The sequence below is a fragment of the Patella vulgata genome, chromosome 1, assembly GCF_932274485.2.
Source record: "Patella vulgata chromosome 1, xgPatVulg1.2, whole genome shotgun sequence".
Lineage (NCBI taxonomy): Eukaryota > Metazoa > Mollusca > Gastropoda > Patellidae > Patella > Patella vulgata.
In genome coordinates, this window is record NC_065879.2 from 42,128,437 (window position 1) to 42,149,121 (window position 20,685).

Below are 20,685 nucleotides of genomic sequence, written 5' to 3' on the forward strand. Positions count from 1 at the left end.
AGGACTATCTTTTTGGTCATGGGGATCACGTGGCTAAGTGGGTAAGACGCTAGCTCGCTAGCCTGGAGGTCGGGTGTTCGATCCCTGCATTGGCCGAGAAAGTTCATCCAGATTTTCCGGCGTGGTTCTCCCTTGTCAGTGATGCAGGACGGAGGGGCTGACAAGGAAAGCTGTCTAGTCGTTCGGATGGGACGAAAAACCGAGGTCCCGTGTACACATTGGCGTGCACGTAAAAGATCCCTTGGCAGTTGGAATTCGATATAAGAGTAGGCCGTAGTGCCGCTGTCCGGGCAAAATTTCCCTCATAACACACTGTATGGCGTATGCCCGTCTTCATTAGCCCAGGTTAGGAGCAGAACAGTAGGACGTTAAACTCCATTTCATTTCATTTTTGGTCATACTTACTGGTCTAGATGTAATGCTTTTAGAATTGACCATACCACTAAAAATAGTCTGCAGTTCATAGTTTGGGGGATTTTTTTTAAAAAATATATATAAGGACCTCACATTTTAAAATAGAAATTAATAACGACAGTTAAAGTCCATAAATGATTCCTTTTGGCCAAGATAATCTGGAGTAAACAATCGTAAATATAAAATGGAACAAAATTTTTGTGTAATTTTATTTTGACAACATTTATTTGTATACTGTTTAAATGCCAGCAAATAGAATTGTCTTCCGTAGAAAAAAAAAACAAACATAAAATATACTATCTATACGCCAGCACATAGAAAGATCTACAGTACAAATTCAATATATAAGTAGATAACATTTAACAACATAACTAATACAATATAATAACCAAGATAAAATGATAAAAATCTTGGAGCAATATATAAGGCAATTAATGAAAGGTAAGTGGATCCCAAACATAATACATTAACTTCTTTAAGTGGCATTGAACAGTAACACACTAAACACTATTTATGGAATAACAATTACTGGTTTATTAACAAGCAACATTTCGACGATGATACTCTCGTCATTTGCTTGATAAAGACGAGGGTATCATTGTCGAAACGTTGGGTGTTAATATACCAGTAATTGTTATTCCATAAATAGTGTTAGTGTAATAATATACTAATGTCCAAGAGAAAGTATACACTGCATTTTGTGCTGCACCAACCAAAGTCGTTTTTCCATGGTATACGTTAATTGGGTAGAATGTCAATTTGTTTCACATTTTTATTTTGCTTAGAAATGTTGAGTTTGGACGCAAGAGAAAAACTCAGTAATGCTTTATCAAATGTTTTTAATCCAAACAAAAATTAGTCATACTTTTAGTGTGTATAGTTACTTTCTTTTGGACATCAGTATTTATCACCCAATAATACATTCTACAGTCCATATCGCTTGTGTGATATATTTCATAATCTACTGCAATATCTCCTTAGGAGATATCGCTTCACATGAATTTGATTGGTCAGTTGAAAAGGAACTACTTTTTTATTTTCAAAGAACAGTTCATTTTTTATTAAAAGTAACTTTTGATTTTTTATTAAAAATGGACTATCTTTATTTAATTGACCTTGATGAAAACACTGGGTCAATATAAATAATTTGGAATGGTTGAATTGCTGTCAAACAAATTATGTATCACTACCCCGTAATGTAATCAGATTCAGTAAAATTGAAATCTATAGCAAAGAATTATATTTATTTATTTGTGCAGGTAAGAAAGGATTGGGTGATAAATAAAATCTCCTAATCATCTTTTTTGATATCGAAAAAAATCAACACTCCTCGATAAAGTAAAAAAAAAAAAAAAAAATCGGCAGAGCCTCGTTTTATTTACTTTATCGACTAGCGTTGATATTTTTTGATATCAAAAAAGATGATAAGGAGATTTTATTTATCACCCAAAATAAAATATGAAAATATTCATCTAAGATAAAGTTGCATTATCACTTTCACAAACATAATAGGTAAATACATTCTTAGAACAACCCACTGTTCAAAAGCAGTTTCCCTCTCCTTACAAGTATGCAACACTAGTTAATCTGCACTTAAAATGTGGAAAAAATTAATTGGCGTCATTGATTGACATAAAATGAGAAAATAGCGATTTTTCATTATGGTGCAATACATATCTATTGTAATTGTAAGAGGACTGTAAATCAGTTATGGATAATGATAATTTTCAAAAGCAATTAAACTAATGGAAGTTTGTTTAGCATTACAGCAAAATAATGAAATGAAATGAAATGAAATGAAATGAAATGGAGTTTAACGTCCTACTGTTCTGCTTCTAACCTGGGCTAATGAAGACGGGCATACGCAATACAGTGTGCTATGAGGGAAATTTTGCCCAGACAGCGGCACTACGGCCTACTCTTACAGATCGAATTCCAACTGCCAAGGGATCCTTTACGTGCACGCCAATGTGTACACGGGACCTCAGTTTTTCGTCCCATCCGAACGACTAGACAGCTTTCCTTGTCAGCCCCTCCGTCCTGCATCACTGACAAGGGAGAACCACGCCGGAAAATCTGGATGAACTTTCTCGGCCAATGCAGGGATCGAACACCCGACCTCCAGGCTAGCGAGCTAGGAAAAATAATGACTTGTTTGCAAAGTAAATAAATTAATGAATATATTAATGAATTCCAATATAACATGCCAGCATGGAACAAGTATAAACATCATAACAAATTTTAAATGGTTCAATATTAGTTTAAGTATAAATATTTTACCAAAAAAAGGTTATTTGAAAATTATGGAAAAGGGTTATTTGAAAATTTTGAAATTCACCTATTTGTTCATTTCTTATATAAAATATATGAGTACATGAGAGATAATAATTCAAAATTACATTTAGTGGAGGTAAAAATATATTCAGGTTATGTACTATTTTAGGACAAAAATTAAGATAACTGTACTAAAATTCACCCTTCATCATACCAAATTTCTAGTCCAGAATGACAATGCCTTGTAATTATTGTATTAATAGGTAAGATAAATACTAAGGCGGGTTGATATTGGAAATGTGAACTTGGACTAGTTTAGATACAATACTACAAGTATAAGATTAATTTTAACCAAACTCATGAATGTGACAAATTCAGGAAGCATTGCTGAATGGTACCAAGCTGGATGTACCTGAACTACCTTCACACTCTCAGAGTATTTAACACGCTTTGAAGCCGACGTCTGAGACTTCCCATACTCTATACGGATGTGAATCAAGGCACAGACATATTGTGACTAAAGTCCCATGTCCCAAAATGAGACCTTTTTTGCTTCTAAAGGTCATTACAGTGAAACCTATGGTGATCTGAGCTTGATCTTTGACTCTCTACATGTGTTTTGATGCTAAAACTCAGGATTTTAAAAGATACTACAATATGATTTTTTTCACAAAAAGTGGTGAAAAAAGCAGTTTTTTGTGAAATTTATTACTATGTTACAAAATAGAGATGTGATATTTTTGTCTTGTGAATATAATACCAATATCTCGACTAGTCCAAATGTCGTATTTTAAAAAAAATTGGGAAAATCAACCTGCCTTAATAAATACTGGATAATATGGACAACACAATGATTCAAAATTACAATCAGTAATAAAAATATCTTAATTACTGTGCATCAGTGTCCAACTTAGCGTTTATAAACATGGTCTCCGGATCCAGAATCAATGGTATCTGATAAAGATGTCTGATGAAGATGTAACACAACAGATTTATCAGCTGATACAACCTTTGTGATACTACCAGGAGTATTCTGTTCATTTAACAAATATTGTGTCAAATCTACACCTAGTACAGCTAATTGACATAGATGGTCACATGTCTTCTGGTTTTCAATCTCTTTTTTCTGTAAAAAAATAATATAATTCATACATCCATTTCTTTAATATATCAAAATGTTATAAACAATTTAGGTACCAATGGTGCATGATTACTAACTATTAACCAGCGGCTGCCAGGCAGGATACGCCCACATTTTCGAGAGATGGATAGAGAACAAGCTAAAAAGAAAGTGATTTTTTGTACAATCAGGGGCCATAATTCAGGAAGTTTCTCTCCAATATGCGCGAATATCGACAGGAACCGAGATCTTTGGGTTATAAACTTACATTTCAAGTTTCATCAAAATCGGATAAAAATTGTTACCTCTATAGGGTCCACAACCTTGATATACCATATTTTTACGCTATTTGAGAACGAGGGGCGGCCATTTTGTCTGTCAGTTTTGGGCCGATTTTCATGAAATTCAAACTCAGCCGTCCTTAGGGTGTAACGGTGATATAATAATATGTTTTTTTAAATCGGATAAAAATTATGACCTCTATAGGGTCCACAAGCTAAAAACGCGATTTTTCGTACAATCAGGGGCCATAATTCAGGAAGTTACGGTCTGATATGCGCGAATATCGAAAGGAACCGAGATCTTTGGGTTATAATCATACATTTCAATTTTAAACTAAATCGGATACAAATTGTGACCTCTACAGTGTTCACAAGCTAAAAACGTGATTTTTCGTACAATCAGGGGCCATAATCCATGAAGTTACAGTCCGATACATGGGTTATAAACTTACATTTCAAGTTTCAACAAAATTGGATAAAAATTGTGACCTCTATAGGGTTCACAACCTTGATATACCATATTTTTACGCTATTTGAGAACGAACGGCGGCCATTTTGTCTGTCAGTTTTGGGCTGATTTTCACGAAATTTGAACTCAGCCGTCCTTAGGGTTTAACGGTGATACAATAATACGTTTTTTAAATCGAATAAAAATTATGACCTCTATAGGGTCCACAAGCTAAAAACGTGATTTTTCGTACAATCTGGGGCCATAATTCAGGAAGTTACGTTCGGATATGCACGAATATCGAAAAGAACTGAGATCTTTGGGTTATAATCATACATTTCAATTTTAAACTAAATCGGATAAAAATTGTGACCTCTACAGTGTTCACAAGCTAAAAACGTGATTTTTCGTACAATCAGGGGCCATAATCCATGAAGTTACAGTCCGATACATGCCAATATCGACAGGACCCGAGATCTTATGGTAATAAACCTATATTTCAAGTTTCATTGAAATCGGATAAAAATTGTGACCTGTAGACTGTTCACAAACAATTCTGGACGGACGGAGGGACGGACAGGGGTGACGACATTACAAGTTATATTTATTTTGCTTTCACGTGATATATAAAAAAAAGTGTAATTGGAAGCATAAAAAATATCACAAAACTATGGTGTTTTTTCATACTCAATGTAAATTGTCTGTCAAACTTTAAATAACTGATATATTAGCTTGAATCCAGTACCATTTTGTTTTTAATTGATGATTAATTTTCTCTTCAACATACATTATGCAAGAGCTCAATCTGCTTATTGCAGGTCTTTCTTTAGGCCTGGAATGTTATCTAAATTATTAATTAGACATTAATTAAATTATCCAGACCATAATCAACTCTCGATGCCATCGCTAACCTGCGATATTTACTGGATTTGAATACATTTTGAGATGGATGATTTAACGTCAAAATGGATAATCGAGACTTTGTTTTTTTATCCTACCGACTTTATAAATGATTGAGACTATACCTAAAATTCAATCTGTAATATCTCGGTTCAGAGTGGAGCAATTTGACTGAAATATTTAGCATATTCTCTTTACGTCATCTATTTTTGAACTATTATAGCGAGAACTGCCAGCTCTTTATCTAATCTCCCACAATGCCGCTTTAATCAATCTAATTATAATTAGCAGTAGATAATATATGCTTCAGGAAAGCATGTACTAGGCCTCTGTCTACGGAACAATAGTAGTGTTGACCTGGATTAAACAGCCAGTCAGTTGTCTGGATAATAAATACCATTCAAATGACTGCAGAATTTTCTGTTTTGATTGGTAGATTGATCTGGAGTCAGCCAATCACAACTCGAATGTTACTGAACAAGCCATATAAAGAAATCTACTTAGACTAAGATGAAGTACCGGTAAAATAAAATGGACCAAAATGTTGGTATGATATTAATAAAACTGTAACCTAATAAAATCAAGTCTACATACGTATAACTCTGCTGCCCAATCTTTTTTCAATTTCTGTAGTTTGTCATCATGAATGCGTTTTTCCATCTCTAAAGTGTGAGCATTTTGAGTTCTAAAACACAGTTAAATAAAGAACATATTAAACATTATTCATATATTAAATATTCTGGTATCCTAGTTTGAAACGACCTGGATTCAGAATTGTTTCCATACCATAAGTAGGGTGACCCACCATAAATAAATATCTCCATATATCTCGACAATTATGCCACAATATTTATATATATGCCAAGCCTCAAATCAGTTTCACACAATTATAGTCACTAAATAAACGATCATGTTGTACTTAATAAGCTATGACCATTAATCATGTATAAATAATAGACTGAAAACTGGTTCCAAGAGTCGTCCATAACATCCAGACACTTTTGAGTAAAAGATAGGTTACGTGCCCTTGTTTTGAAATTAGTCTCGCTTAACCAGTCTATCGACCATTCTACGTCTGATTGACAGGTCGGGATAATCAAGACTACATTTTTACGAAACGTAACAGAAAGCTAGAACAAGAAATTGAATTTAGAAATAAGCACGTTAGGTAGCTCAACAATCGTTTAAGAAGCTTGTAAAAGTAAAATGAAACTACTGCTAGTATCATGTTCCTGCCTAACCCGAGTGATTCAGAGATATTATTTGTACTAAACCAAAAGATGCCGCTCTTAATGGTACAGTTAATGATAAAGCGATTTAAAAAATGAAACGAACATAATTTCTAAATCTCTGTAATAACCAAGAATCTTAATTTAACTGCTATTCAAAATCGTCAACAATAAATTTTTTACGGCTGTAATAGTTGATAGATTTGTAGAGAATTGCACGTGCCATGGCTATTTATAGTATCATACTGTCAGAAAGTTGGTCTCGGCACGGCGAATGTGCACGCTTCAGTGGTAGTCTCGAACTATCAGCGGTGGACTGTATTTCTGTGAGTACATGGGTCACCCTACCATAAGTATCCAATTATGAGTCATTTGCTAGACAAAACTGTTATTGTCACAACTAGAATTGCCCCCTGGTAGGAATCCAAAAAAAGACTGAGTAGAACTTGTTATTTTGAAGCCTTTTCTCTCAACTCATCAGAGAAATGTCTTGGGTTAGTATGTTTGCTCATTCAGATGGGGTGGTGGATGGCTGAATGGTTAGCGTGCGCGCGCTGTATCATAAAGTCTGTCATTGAGTCAATTGGCGTGGTTTCGAATCCCCGGTTGTACTCGGCAAGGAGTAGGGTCGCCTGTCCAACCTCGTGCTTTTTCTCCGGGTCCTCCGGTTTCCTCCCACTGCTAAAGACCCCTATGTGCAAGCGAATTATTGAAATAAAATTAAACCATGTTAGTCCTGAAATGACCTAGTTTGTGTTGAGTGGGTGTTAAACCCCATTTCTCTCTCTCTCATTCAGATGGGACATTAACATGAATAATAGTTTCCTTGTCCCCACAACACCACTGTCTGGTCAATCTGTCTCTTTTGCATTACACATAGCATATTGGTCCAAAAATGTCCTGTATAAAGTTTTCCAATAAACATAAAAGTTTGTTTACAATTTATAGAGGTACCAACCCATCAAAAAAACATCAAGTACACTATCAGTATACTATATCGGTAGGGTACTTACACCTCCATTTCTTGTTGATGTTTTAATTCTTCTAACTCCATTCTTTGTTCTACAAATACAGATTTTATTAATACATACTTTGTTAGAAATCTGATGTTTTAAACAGATATAATAATACAATAATGTTGTTCTTATTCTATACAAATTTAAAATAACTATAAATAATGTAACTTTAGTATTTCTATTACTTCTACTGTGTAACTTTTATCTTTCTACTCTTTTCTATTATTGGGAAACCTCAGACATCTTTCTACTATCTCTATCTGGAAACTTAATTATGACAGAAATTACGGTACTTTCTATTATCTTCCATGTCTATTAGGAAATGACAGTAGCACAGCCATTTTCCTATTGGGAAACTTATGACATAAAATGATAATATTCCCATCTTTCTGTTCGGAAATTTATATGAAAGGATAGTACCCTTATTCTATTCAGAAACTTGACATGAAATAGTAGTACAGCCATCTTTCTATTGGGAAAGTTATCTTCTGGAAAAATATAATAATTGATAATCTTATGTCTGACCTTGCTTCATTCTTTCCATCTCATTCTTTAAGTTTAAATCTACCATTTCTTGTTGCTGTCCCTCTTTCTCAAACTAGATATAACACAAAGTAATGATATATTACATTTGTCAATAGAAGAGATACAATATTAATTGTCAATATATAGAAGAGATATATAACATTTTGTCAATAGGAAGAGATACAACATTTGTCAATAGGAAGAGGAATAACATTTGTCAATAGGAAGAGGAATAACATTTGTCAATAGGAAGAGAAATAACATTTGTCAATATATAGAAGAGATATTACATTTGTCAATAGGAAGAGATATAACATTTGTCAATAGGAAAAGACATAACCTTTATCAATAGGAAGAGATATAACATTTGTCAATTGGGAAGAAATATAACATTTATTTTGTCAGTAATAGGAAGAAATATAACATTTGTCAACACCTTTTTTATAGACACATACATTTCTCTGCAGTTCTATGCAAACCAGTTTGAGAATTGTATGACCATAAACTAAATATAGGTACAACTTTGGATTGTGTGATGTTTAGTGCTTAAATGTATGCAATATATTAACTAAAATCACAGTACAAGTTTTGTGTATGGTACTCCCGATATTAAAAACTGTCTAAAGTTATTCATTATTAAAATTTTGCTCAAAATCAAAAATAGTTATACAGTAAGATCACCCACTACACTCGGCTTATTTCACAGGACAATTATTTGACTTCCAGGGATTTTTTGAATAGAAACTAGGGCAAGTTTACCAACTTAATTTTTATTCCTTTGAATGGATATTTTTTATTTCTGAAAACCGATATAACCCTATCAAGTGCTGACCATGTGGAATAATGTACAAAATATTATGATTGTAGTATAACAATTGTTACTGGCAGTCAAGATTTGGGATGTTTTAGTGTTTTTTGTCCCACAACAATGTAAAGCTGAATTTACCTCTATTTTTAGATTCGTTCTTCTTTCAATGGCCCAATCATGCATTGTTTGTAATCTGTCATGTGTAAAATATCCACGGAATACAACCTTAGTAACAGAGTAGCCAATAGCTTTACACCTTTCTAATAACTGTGGATAGCTATTCAATTCATTCAAGGCATCAGATTGGTTAATAAAGGACATGTATCTAGAGAAAAAAAAAAACAAGTGAGAAAAATTGAAATGTAGTAAAACAAAACATGTGAATAGGTTTATCAATAGAAAGATTGGATAAGTTTCCGGGCAGTCAACATAAACAAGGGTTGTCGCATATTTTTTTCGTTTCTTGGTAATGAAAACATTTAGAGCAGACTAGAAATTGATTAAGAGTAACATACCATTAAGAAATTATCAGAATTTGTTTGGCTTCTAGTTCTGCCACATGCTAATGTTTAGTATACAAAACATTTAAAAATCATGAATTTAGCTGTTCAAGTTATCGGAAGTGAATAGACTACGTTGTCTCATGACCGTTAACACACTGTGTATAAATATAACTTTAGCCCATAGAGTGTGAACAAGAATGAACTCTGGCAGTAATTATCAGAAATTGTTGAAAATCCATAGACTACTTCATCTCATGACATTAAACACTGTGTATAAATCTAAAGTCAACCAGAAATTAAATTGGCCACTAAAGCGTCCACAAGCAATGGGGACAAATAAAACTTGATTTGTAGCACTGTAAATGACTGTCTTCAATAACAGTCAAATTTACTGTAAAACAAATAAAGCTGTTTATCGACATTGGAGAGGATTTGTAATCCCTTGTAAATTACAATATTGTGAAAACTGAATCTAAAGAACTATCAGTCAAGAGTGTTTCAATTCCATCGAGTATTTGAAAAGATATGATGAATTGAAAATTTCATTCAGCAGACAATATGAACAAGCCAGCACTGCTGAGAGATAAGTGGGTAAAGCTTTTTGATGGGCCTCTTTTTAAAACTAATTTAATGTGTCATGTGGAGACTCATAATTTTTGCATGTTGAAATTAATGCTATCTGTTGTATCTTCTTTCCTAAAATTATTATTACTGGGTGCCTTCTTTTAAGTTCAACAAAGAAATTATATACATGTACAAAATAATTATATACTAAACAGTAAAAAAAAATGTCAGTACGATTTCAAAATCAGAGAGGCACTTTAATCAAATCATTACTAAATGGATCAAAGCAATTTTTTGTGAACAGTATGTTGACACATTAGTGATTAATTCATCACAATTCCAAGACATTACGAGAAGGTTTAGAGTCTGTACACAGTCTATACATCAGTATCTGGTGTGTCCACCGCACGTGTCAATAACAACAGCGCAGCGTCTGTACATGGAGTGAACCAGATGATTGATGAACGCCATTAGTACCTGGAACCACGCTCTCAGAAAAGCCTGGCACAATCCATCGCCTGTGGTTGGTCTCTGTACGATGTTATTAAGTCTCCTCTGAATTTCATCCCAAAGATGTTCAATCGGGTTTAAAGGACAATATTGGTGCCAGTCATTATCACACATTATGTGAAATAATTGGTTAAACACGTTCCAAATATTATTTTATCACAGAGATCATTGCTACAATAGATGCGTAATCAATGCTTGAACAATCGGAAGTGACGAACGCAGAAGGAAAACACAAGTTATTCCTCTATATAACTGCCTGAAGTGACTATAAGGGCTGGTTAGTGCATAACGTTGACAGCGTTCTGCTGTAGAAAGTCCTGAGTAACTTTGGCGGTGTGGGCACGGGCGCTGTCATGCTGGAAAACATTTTTTCGATGACGTGCGAAATGTGGTATGACGTGGGGTCTGAGAGCTCGATCGATGAAGCGCACTGCTGTGATACCGCCTCCTCTGGTTCAGGCCGATTCCACCCCAAACCATTATGCTTGGACCTCCCCATGAGTCTCGTTCCATGACACATTGGTCAGAATAACGTTGGCCACGTTGACGCCATATTCTGGTCCTGCCATCTGCAGTTTATACGCAATACCAACTCTCAACTGTGAACAGAACAGTTCTCCATTGCCTATCTCGCCAGTTCTGGTGTTGTTGGGCAAACTGTAGACGTTAATGTCGAAGGCGAGGGGTAAGGATCAGTCCACGGTAAGGTCTACAGCAATGGATGTTTTCTCTCTGGTGAGACGTTGCAGCACTGTATCGGTACTGATGGGTCTTCAGTGTGTTCCCACTGTCTGACGTGCTGTCTCAGATGCCTGTGTGAAGGGATTCTGCACATGCTGTCGCACAACATGGTGGTCTTGTCGCCTTGTGGTAACCCTTGGTTTACCAGTTCGGGGGTGACCATCCATGGTGTTGGTGGTCCGAAAGCATTGCTGAAGTCTGTAGGTGGTTCGAACATTGACCTGGAAGTGATTGGCAACGGCTTGGGCAGTGTGGCCAGCTTCGAGTCTTCCAAGCACCTGGTACCTCTGCGCTGTCGTCAGTTGTGGCATGCTGCTGATGTTGTAGTATGAATGATTCAACCAGGTATGGGGGTGCATTTTATAGGGCTGGTCCCGGTGAACAGCATGTGCAGCATGAGTTACACGAAAATCATGGAGAACACATTACCATCTCAGAAGTCAGGTTGCGTTTTTGAGAATATTTCCTGGGATCATTTCTGTGTTTGGGAAGGAGCCTTATTGCTCAGGTAAAGTTGGAGATGTGGTCACAAATATACAATAAAAACATTTGGCAAGTATCATACAATGCGTCTATTCAGAGTAACATACCAACCTGACGTTTCTTTTGATGCTTAGTATATTACCGGATATATGTTATCCACAACATTGATTAGCCTATGAAATAGTTTATTGATATGATTATTATTTAGAGGGGTGTTAATGCCAATTTACTTCTGGAACAAGAGACTTGATTTTGTTCTGTTACAGAGTAGACATGTTTATTGAAATTAATGTGAGTGATGTTATTTCACAATTAATGTATTAATTACTTGCTTGTATGAATTTCTTATTTTACAAAATTAAGATGTACTTATATATACTTACGTTCTTTTTGAAGCAAAAGCTACAACATCAGCACTAAGACAACTGAAAATAAAATTATTCTATATTTAGCTGATTGACTAATAAATTATTTGTACCCAAATATGAGATAATTAACAGCATAATTCATATCTAACTCGATCAAAAACGAGCAACATTTTTTTCTATACTGTAGCAAGTATGAAGAAATACGTCAAGCCGATTTATACCAAGCCTTCTCAGCAAATCCTGAGATTTCCTACAATTTTCTTAATCTCTTTAACCACCCAAAATCGATTGCCAAGGCACTGGCTTTATATGTGTTTTTAACTTTTGATAAGAGAGCTAAATCAAATTTGGTGGCATCTACATGTAACTGAAACCCCTTAGATATACATGTAGACTGTTTGTATGAATGTATTGTGTTGTCTATGTAATATGTATTATTAAATGTATATATATGACTATGTCTAAGTGTATATGTATGCATGCTGTCCATAATGGACGTTTTGATGCAATAAACATCTTATCTTATCTATTTCCTGTAAACTAAGGGAGGTTACTCTACAGTGTACATGCCCCTGTTCAGCACATGCATTTAGGATCAATCGGTCAACCCAAAACAAAGGATTAAATTAAATCATTTAACATTTTACACACATCTAGGGTCAAAAATAATCCAAATATGCAGAAAAGCTTTGCTCAGTTTCAGATGTACAGTCTCAATGTATGTTTTCTTTTAAAATCTTGTCAAGGTTTAACAAATACCATTCTTGACTGAAGAATAGAATAATGTATGCTCTATTTTGTTGATGTTGGTTTAATCATCAGAAATTGATCCTCATGGAATCAATCAGCTGATTGTGGCCAGAACATGGGGCATGTAGTTGTACCTTCCAAATAAATCCAAATAAGAAATAACACAATACTGACCGTCTTCTATAGTACATTATATGTACATGTACTGTATATGGCACTATAAGTTCTATCAAAAATATATATTGTATACTATGTATAGCCATATGTTTTAACAAAACCCTAATTAGTAAGTAATAAGAGAAAGATAACACTAGTTATACTAACTTGATAAAATCAGCCATAGGATCTGTTGTTGAATTTAGCTGTAAAAAAATGGTTCCATACAGATGACTGTGTATTGTAACATCAACATGATTTTATTTTTATATCTTTACTAGCAGAATAACCGACATCGCCCGGGGACCAAATTCGCTTGGGGACAAATTCGGCAGGGGCCCAATTCATCTGGGGATTAAATCTTCCCGGTGATCAAATACAATGGCCTAAAACATTCACAGGGTCATGCTGGTTAATTTGATATCACATATGCGGTGGTGGAGTGCGGTGATTCACCAAGGGCCCAAATTTGATTGCCTAAAACATTCACAGGGTCATGTTGGTTAATTTGATACATTGAGGTGGAGTACAGCGATGGAGTGTGATGTGTGAACATACATACACACACATACAAACAGACATCTTTGATTTTCTTTATATAGATAAATTACCGGTGTAAAGTTGGTTTGAAAAATGATCTCTAAATAAATTGAAAATCTGGCTTTAGTTTACCCCATGTATTTTCAGGAATAACAAACAGACAGAAGTAAAATTCAAAATCATAATTACCATCAAGTCAACATCAGTCAACTCATAAAACATCATCAGTTTAATTCTAATCAAGGCATCATCTGATGTTCTTACTTCATCTACCTATAACACATGTATATAAACATATCATCTACCAATAATACATGTATATAAACATTATCACCTATCTATAATACATGTATATCAGCATTATCATCTACATGTACCTGTAATTCATACATATCATTATCACAATCTACCTTCCTATAATACATGTAAATGCATATTATCATCTACAGCTATAACACATAAAAATTGTTTCCACTTACATTATAATAGAATTGGTCTGGTATAATTTTGAGTTTGTTGAATCTGTGAGTACCAGGAATCATTCTGGTCTTACTCTTTGGATCTGTTCCATGCCATACAAACAGATGAAGCCTAAAATTATGAGTATTTTTGGTATAAGTAATAATATTAACTTCCAATCCAAGAACTTTTATTAATACGAAATGGATATAAATACACTTTGAATCATATAATCCACAAGGTTCAAACATTTGAAAAAAGAGAGAGAGAGAGAGAGAGAGAGAGATGTGGTTTAGTGTCTACTTGACATAAAGTAGGTAATTTTGTGAGAGAGAGAGAGAGAGAGATGTGGTTTAGTGTCTACTTGACACAAAGTAGGTAATTTTGTGAGTAACATATGGTTCAGTTTTATTTCAATAATTCGCTTGCACATCGGGGTCTTCAGCTGTGGGAGGAAACTGGAGAGAACCCACAAGGTGATACTACACCTTGTAGAGAATCGAAACCACGACACTTGACTCAATGACAGACTTTGTGATCTAACCATTCCGCCACCTAACTCCCCAGTTTGAAAATAAAAGTAGTTAATATAATTACCATTCATTAGCGGCTGGCATGAATAATGTAGGACCATAAAGAACATAACGATTAGTTTCTTTCTCTGTTTGTTTATAAACCACTAATGCTTCATTAGCATCTAATGATTCACAATTATTAACTTCCACACGGCTATGCTCTATTGGATTTAAGAACATTGCATAGGGTCTGAAAAAATAGTTTTTTTATTAAGTCAAATGTTTGTCTCATTAACAAGTTATCTGTATAATTCTGGGACTAAAACATTAATTAATCATAAGACCCGTCATAGTGAAGTCCAACTCAACCATGGCAAATCAATAGCTATGTATTGAAGCTCTCATCTATCAAGGAAATATATATCTTACAGATTAAATCCATCATAGAAGTCCAACTTAACCATGATGTGGCAAATCAATAATTATGTGTTGATGCTCTCAAATATCAAGGAAATATATCTTTAAAGAAAATATTTGATAATATCCTGTTATGATTTGCATCAATTTTTAGTACCAGATTAGGATACTTACCCTTGAAAATGATTAACATTTCCATCTTTATAAATAATGACAAGATATTGGTTTTGATCTGCCGAAAATCTTGTCAATCTATTGCATTTTTCCCTCCATAAAAACAACTGAAAAGATATATCAACATCTTGCAATATACAAAACAGTCTTTTACATCACAGATTATTGTATCTGTTGACTTTAGCGCATCAAAATGTGGATAAAATATAATGCCTAAAAGTATGTTCAATTAAATTTTCATGTGAGTATTTAAAACTATTTATAAAATTTACCCTTTTAGGTCCACATTCAATCCTTGCTTCACCACCATGATTGTAAACCAATGCCTGGAAGGTAAAATAAATAGATAAAATATGATTAAAATTTTGAAAGCAAACATGTGGGATACCTTGAAATTCTCATGAACAAAACAATACTAACAGGTAAGATCTGATGTTAAACATACATTATGCAAGAGCCTGAAATGTTATCTAAATTATTAATTAGATATTAATTAACTTATCCAGACAATAATCAACTCTCGATGGCATCGCTAGCCTACAATCTTTAGTGGATTATGATCCGATTTACTGCATAACTTTCCTTCACAATTTAATGATTAAATGGATAATCGAGACAATGATATTTGTCTACCGACTTTAGTAATGATGATCGAGGCTAGGCGGAAATTTCAATCGCTTAATTCTCAGTTCATAGAGGATCAATTTGACTGAAATTTTCAGCAAATTGACTTTACATTATCTAGTTTTTAACTATTATAGTGAGAACTGCCAACTCGTTATCTAATCTCCCATAATGTATCTTTAATGATCAGCTTTATAATTATCATTTGCACATATATGTGGAGAGAGAGAAATGGGATTTAACGTCCACTTGACACCAGGACTAACACATAGTTCAATTTTATTTCAATAATTCGCTTGAGCTTAGGGGTCTTTAGCATTGGGAAGAAACCAGAGGACCCAGCAAAAATCCACAAGTTTGGTCAGACAACCCTACAAGTGGGGAATAAAAACCACGACACATGACTCAATGACAGACCTTGTGATTTCACGTGCAAGCGATAAACCACAAGACCCCCCCTCCCCATTTCTGCATAGGTCCCACATCCCACACATGTTTCGACAAACTTTGACTATCCTACACCGTAGTGTCATAAGTCACAATAAGTCACAGCATACATTTCAACTTTGCTGACTTAAATTGTACTTTTCAACAATTGATGTTCACACTAAATGACACAATCTAGTACCTTGTTGTAGGACTATAGACTTACCTGTTCACCAACTTCCAGTATCTCCCAACCTATTGTCATATTGATAAAAACAGCTGTATACAATTAATCTGAAAAAGATACAATAATAAGCTTACCATACTCTACTTAAAAGGAGTGGATAATAAACCATTTTGTATTTTCAAACGGAAAGTTTATTTATTCAACTCAAGGGCAATAACTCTGTAATTTTAAATAACAATAATAATAACAGTATATTAATAAATGCATTGATTCAAATGCTAACCCCATCATCATCTGAAGTTTTTGTCAAAATTTAATAGGGATAGGTTTTGTACATAATTTCCAAAATTTCAGAATGATCTACATGATGTGATAATTTCCAAAACCCTGGACTGTAGGTTTTGTAAATGTACAAAAAGCATGAATTTTGTAGACCTTTACTGACCCACTCTTGAGCTCTCCATGCCATCATTCTCAAAATAGCCATAAAAAAAAGAAGTTTTGGCAAGTAATAATTCCTCTAAGAATATGTATCGGGTACCGGTAGTCCTACTGCAAATATGACAAAACAATATTTCACTTTCTAACAATGAGCCTTTAGCTATAGTCCTACTTTTTTTTCTAGAACCAGGTTGTAATGATTAAGTAATGTGTGCTATTTGGGAAATTTTGCTTGGACAAGTTCATTTATGTATGCCAAGGACGCCAAGGTGTACACAGCTGGGTTGGGTTTCTTTTTGTCCCACCCAAACTCCTAAATGCTGTTCCTTGTGGACCTCCATCCATCCTGCACCACTAGTTCACTACAAGAAGGGGAAACCCCACCAGACAATCCTGAGGAACATTCTCTGCCAAAACTGGGCAAGTGCTTGCTCAAATTGCCTTTAGGAATAATAAAACAAAAGGAAGAAAAAAATGATTTGCCATTAGTTCTAAAATACCTACTGTTTGTAATAGCAGTCGGGGATCATCATGTGGATTATTGATTTGGAGGCACACCGCCTCACCTTGGGATGAGTGTCAGTTGGGGCCATTCTAAAAAATTTTGAAATTCACTTTTTTAAATGATGTCAAGAATGCTACTACAGGGAAAAAATGCCCGCTTTGATCGCCTGGCAGGTGGGCCCTCCATCATACAGTCCATCTCTGCCCATCTCTGAGCCACTCAGGGGTTCATGCTCAGGGAGGCATGGACCCTTTTAATGACCGTGGAGCCCCCATGAATTTTGAAAAATGAACCCCAAATATGTGATTTTGTGGCATATCTGATTATAATCTCTGTCAAATAATATATACTATTCAAAAAAAGTAGGGGATATTTGATTTTGGGGGCATAATACTAAAATATGCAAATGACTACGAAAAAAATCACTATAGAACCTAACAGAAGAAACATTTCCAGTTACATGTGACGCCCAAACGCACCAATAGCTACCGCATGGAATGCAGGTGATGCTTGGGATCATCATGGGGGTCCAACCCAAGATTTGCACGACTCTGACTTTGAATGTTACAGTCATTGTGGCATTGAATTCCAGGGTGGAAACATCAGTTTAATTGTTTTAGTGACCAGAAAACAAATTTTGATATGCGTCGGCTTACCCAAAATGAAAGGTTACGTGCCCTTGGCATGCTACAGATCGGCACAACACAGGCGGTTGTGGCGCGGACGATGAATGTTTCTCAGGCTATGGTCCAGATACCGTGATACACAATCTGTACAGGATAGACCACGCTCAGGTCGACCAAGGGCGACAACTCAAGCCCAGGATCGATTTATCTGTACCTTGGCCTTGAGAAATCGTGTCATCACAGCAAATCAGATCAGCGCTCGTCTTCAAACAGACACTGGTGTGAGAGTGAGTGGCCAGACGATTCGGAATCGACTGCATAGGGGTCACCTTCGCGCCCGACGTCCTCGCGTGATCCCTTGTTTGAGAGATCATCACATTCAGGCAAGACGTCGTTGGTGTAGGGATCGTAAACACTGGGATAATCGACGCTGGAGCAATGTGATGTTTTCAGATGGGTCAAGGTTCACTGTTGATTTTTTGGACAGACGTAGGAGGGTGTGGCGTCGTCGAAACGAGCGCTTCCAAGACATAACGTCATCAGACATGATCGATTTGGGGGTGGTTCTGTTATGGTGTGGGGAGGCATCACTGTTGCTGGAAGAACGGCTTTACATGTTGTTGCAGGGCGTGTTACAGGCCAGTACTACCGGGACAACATCTTGGCAGTCCATGGCCGCCGTTTCATCTTCCAGGATGACAACGCAAGATGTCACAGGGCCAGGATCGTTACAGGTTACCTCCAACAATAGAACATCACCACATTACCTTGGCCAGCACTGAGTCCTGACCTCTCCCCCATCGAGCATGTCTGGGACATGCTTGGACAGAGGTTACGTCAACGTCAACAACGTCCTGCCAATGTCCAAGAACTTGCTGCTGCATTGCAACAGGAATGGGACAATCTGGACCAAAATGACCTTAGACGTCTCATTAGGAGTATGCCACGTCGGATCAATGCTTGTTTGGCAAACAGAGGAGGATTTACCCGTTACTGACTTGGTTGTGATGCTGTGGTAACTTTGCTGTTTGACCCCGGGTATCATTTTACCCTTATAATGGTCAGTCTGTGCCTTACTTAGTCTAACGATCATTTGGAATAAATCGATGAATGTGAACTTCATTTCATTTTGTCATTTGTTTCTTCGTCAGTTTCATTAGGTGACTTTAATAACACTTAAAAATCAAATATCCCCTACTTTTTTTGAATAGTATATCTCATAAACCGATTAATTTAGGCCAAAACCCCGACCTGCAAGTAATTTGCAACCATCTACCTGTGAAATTATCCAATCGGCATATTTTTAATTAACGTATTATCATTGTATCGCCAAGACCAGCTATCATCAAATTTTGCTGAGGCCTTAAAATTGAAATTTTTTTGGGAGTTACGAACCATCGGCAGACGTTTCTGGCGTATCACCACAAACAGGGTGCAGGTGACTTAATAATAAGTAAATTTGCGGGCGACAGTGTCGGGTTAATCCGATGAAATTTGCGGATGAAATTTGGAATCCCCATAGCAGGATTCCGAATTCCGGCCCACACCCAGCACACCCGGCCTAGAAAGTCTATTATACCAGCCCGCTGGCCCAATCCGCCCCTGTTTTATACTGACTTGCCCAATAGCCCACTGTCGTAGGCCCCTGTATTGTGATTATGTTCACTGTTCACTAGAGAATGATTTTCTACGCTGGAAAACGCATTTGCAGAGCTGTCCAAATTTCAAAATTTTAAAGTTGAGGACCCTGGAGTCCCCTCCATCCAGGGCCAGGGGGAGAGACCCCCAGCTGCCCCCCCCCTCCCCTGGACCTCATCATTACGTTCATTGTTCAGAGTTCGCTATAGAAACGCAATTGCGACCGTCCAATTTTCAAAACATTTCGGGGCTAGGGGTGAGAGAACCCACCGATTGCCCCCGCTAAAAAGTTCACTAACCCTCCACAGCCAGCAAGCTGGCTACTAGATAACAAACCTCATCTCTCAACAAACACATCAGTATATCGGATACAAACCAGCTTCATTAATTTAAACCCGAATATTTGGAATAAGGTGATATATAGTTGTGTCACTAGGGCTACATTGGACCATGTAAGTTTAATAAGTCATAATAGTATAAAATTATTTCATTTTTAAGATGTTACATGTATTAATATAAAAAAAATTGAGTATGCCACGTTAAACTGAAGGCTCCCAATCGTCGTAGCTAAAAACAAACACATTATTAAGTTTCAAACAACTAACAAGTTTATCTCAATGATTCTCAACGTTTTTAGCTACGTTCTCGTAGCTTGCTGGCTACGGACCTACTGTCGAACATACTGATACAGGTACATCATATTTGGTTTGCACCTACTTACAGTTACACACTGGTTGTTTTTTTCTTCAGAATATAATTTTCTCTGTAGATCTGGTGATTGTCCTGTAAATTCAAAATTGTAACTCTGTTAGTGTTTCCACAGTGTTTTATATCTGTATAGTCTAGATCTACATCTGTAAAATTACGAAACATATAAACATGTATTGTCAAGTCCGTGTTTGCTTATTCTGCATGATAAGTAAGGCTAAATATATTAATATAGATACATCGTGCACTAAAACATGCCAAAGGTTCTATTTATAAACCATAAAATTATTTATTTCCAAAATGTCAACAAAGTAAATGGGTTCCACGTCACGAAT

The 20,685-nt window shown here is 35.7% G+C and overlaps 1 protein-coding gene across 2 annotated transcripts; it reads right to left on the reverse strand.

The window, feature by feature from the left end:
- Positions 1–1,492: 1,492 nt before the first annotated feature.
- On the reverse strand, positions 1,493–20,677 carry LOC126820709 (uncharacterized). Of its 2 annotated transcripts, none has more exons than XM_050548815.2 (14): positions 20,364–20,677; positions 16,472–16,539; positions 15,468–15,521; positions 15,196–15,302; positions 14,687–14,854; positions 14,110–14,221; positions 13,820–13,903; positions 13,259–13,296; positions 12,200–12,241; positions 9,154–9,340; positions 8,208–8,280; positions 7,680–7,728; positions 6,032–6,122; positions 1,493–3,814 (listed from the first exon to the last, which is right to left on the reverse strand). In XM_050548815.2, exons 2-14 carry the CDS (start codon positions 16,508–16,510, stop codon positions 3,599–3,601), a joined length of 1,260 nt encoding a protein of 419 aa, XP_050404772.1. In that variant the 5' UTR covers positions 16,511–16,539; positions 20,364–20,677; the 3' UTR covers positions 1,493–3,598. The 2 variants fall into 2 exon arrangements, with proteins under 2 accessions (XP_050404772.1, XP_055956113.1); XM_056100138.1 differs by lacking the exon at positions 20,364–20,677 and adding an exon at positions 17,378–17,425.
- Between the last annotated feature and the right edge of the window lie 8 nt (positions 20,678–20,685).

What these genes read in the sequence shown, in the direction of transcription:
- LOC126820709 (XM_050548815.2), bottom strand. Translation starts at nt 16,510, where the DNA reads ATGACAATAGGTTGGGAGATACTGGAAGTTGGTGAACAG. An exon ending in ATGCCAGCCGCTAATGAATG is followed by an intron (nt 14,222 to 14,686) that starts GTAATTATATTA and finishes TCATAATTTTAG; the next exon opens with GCTTCATCTGTTTGTATGGC. An exon ending in ATTGGGCAGCAGAGTTATAC is followed by an intron (nt 3,815 to 6,031) that starts GTATGTAGACTT and finishes ATTTTTTTACAG; the next exon opens with AAAAAAGAGATTGAAAACCA.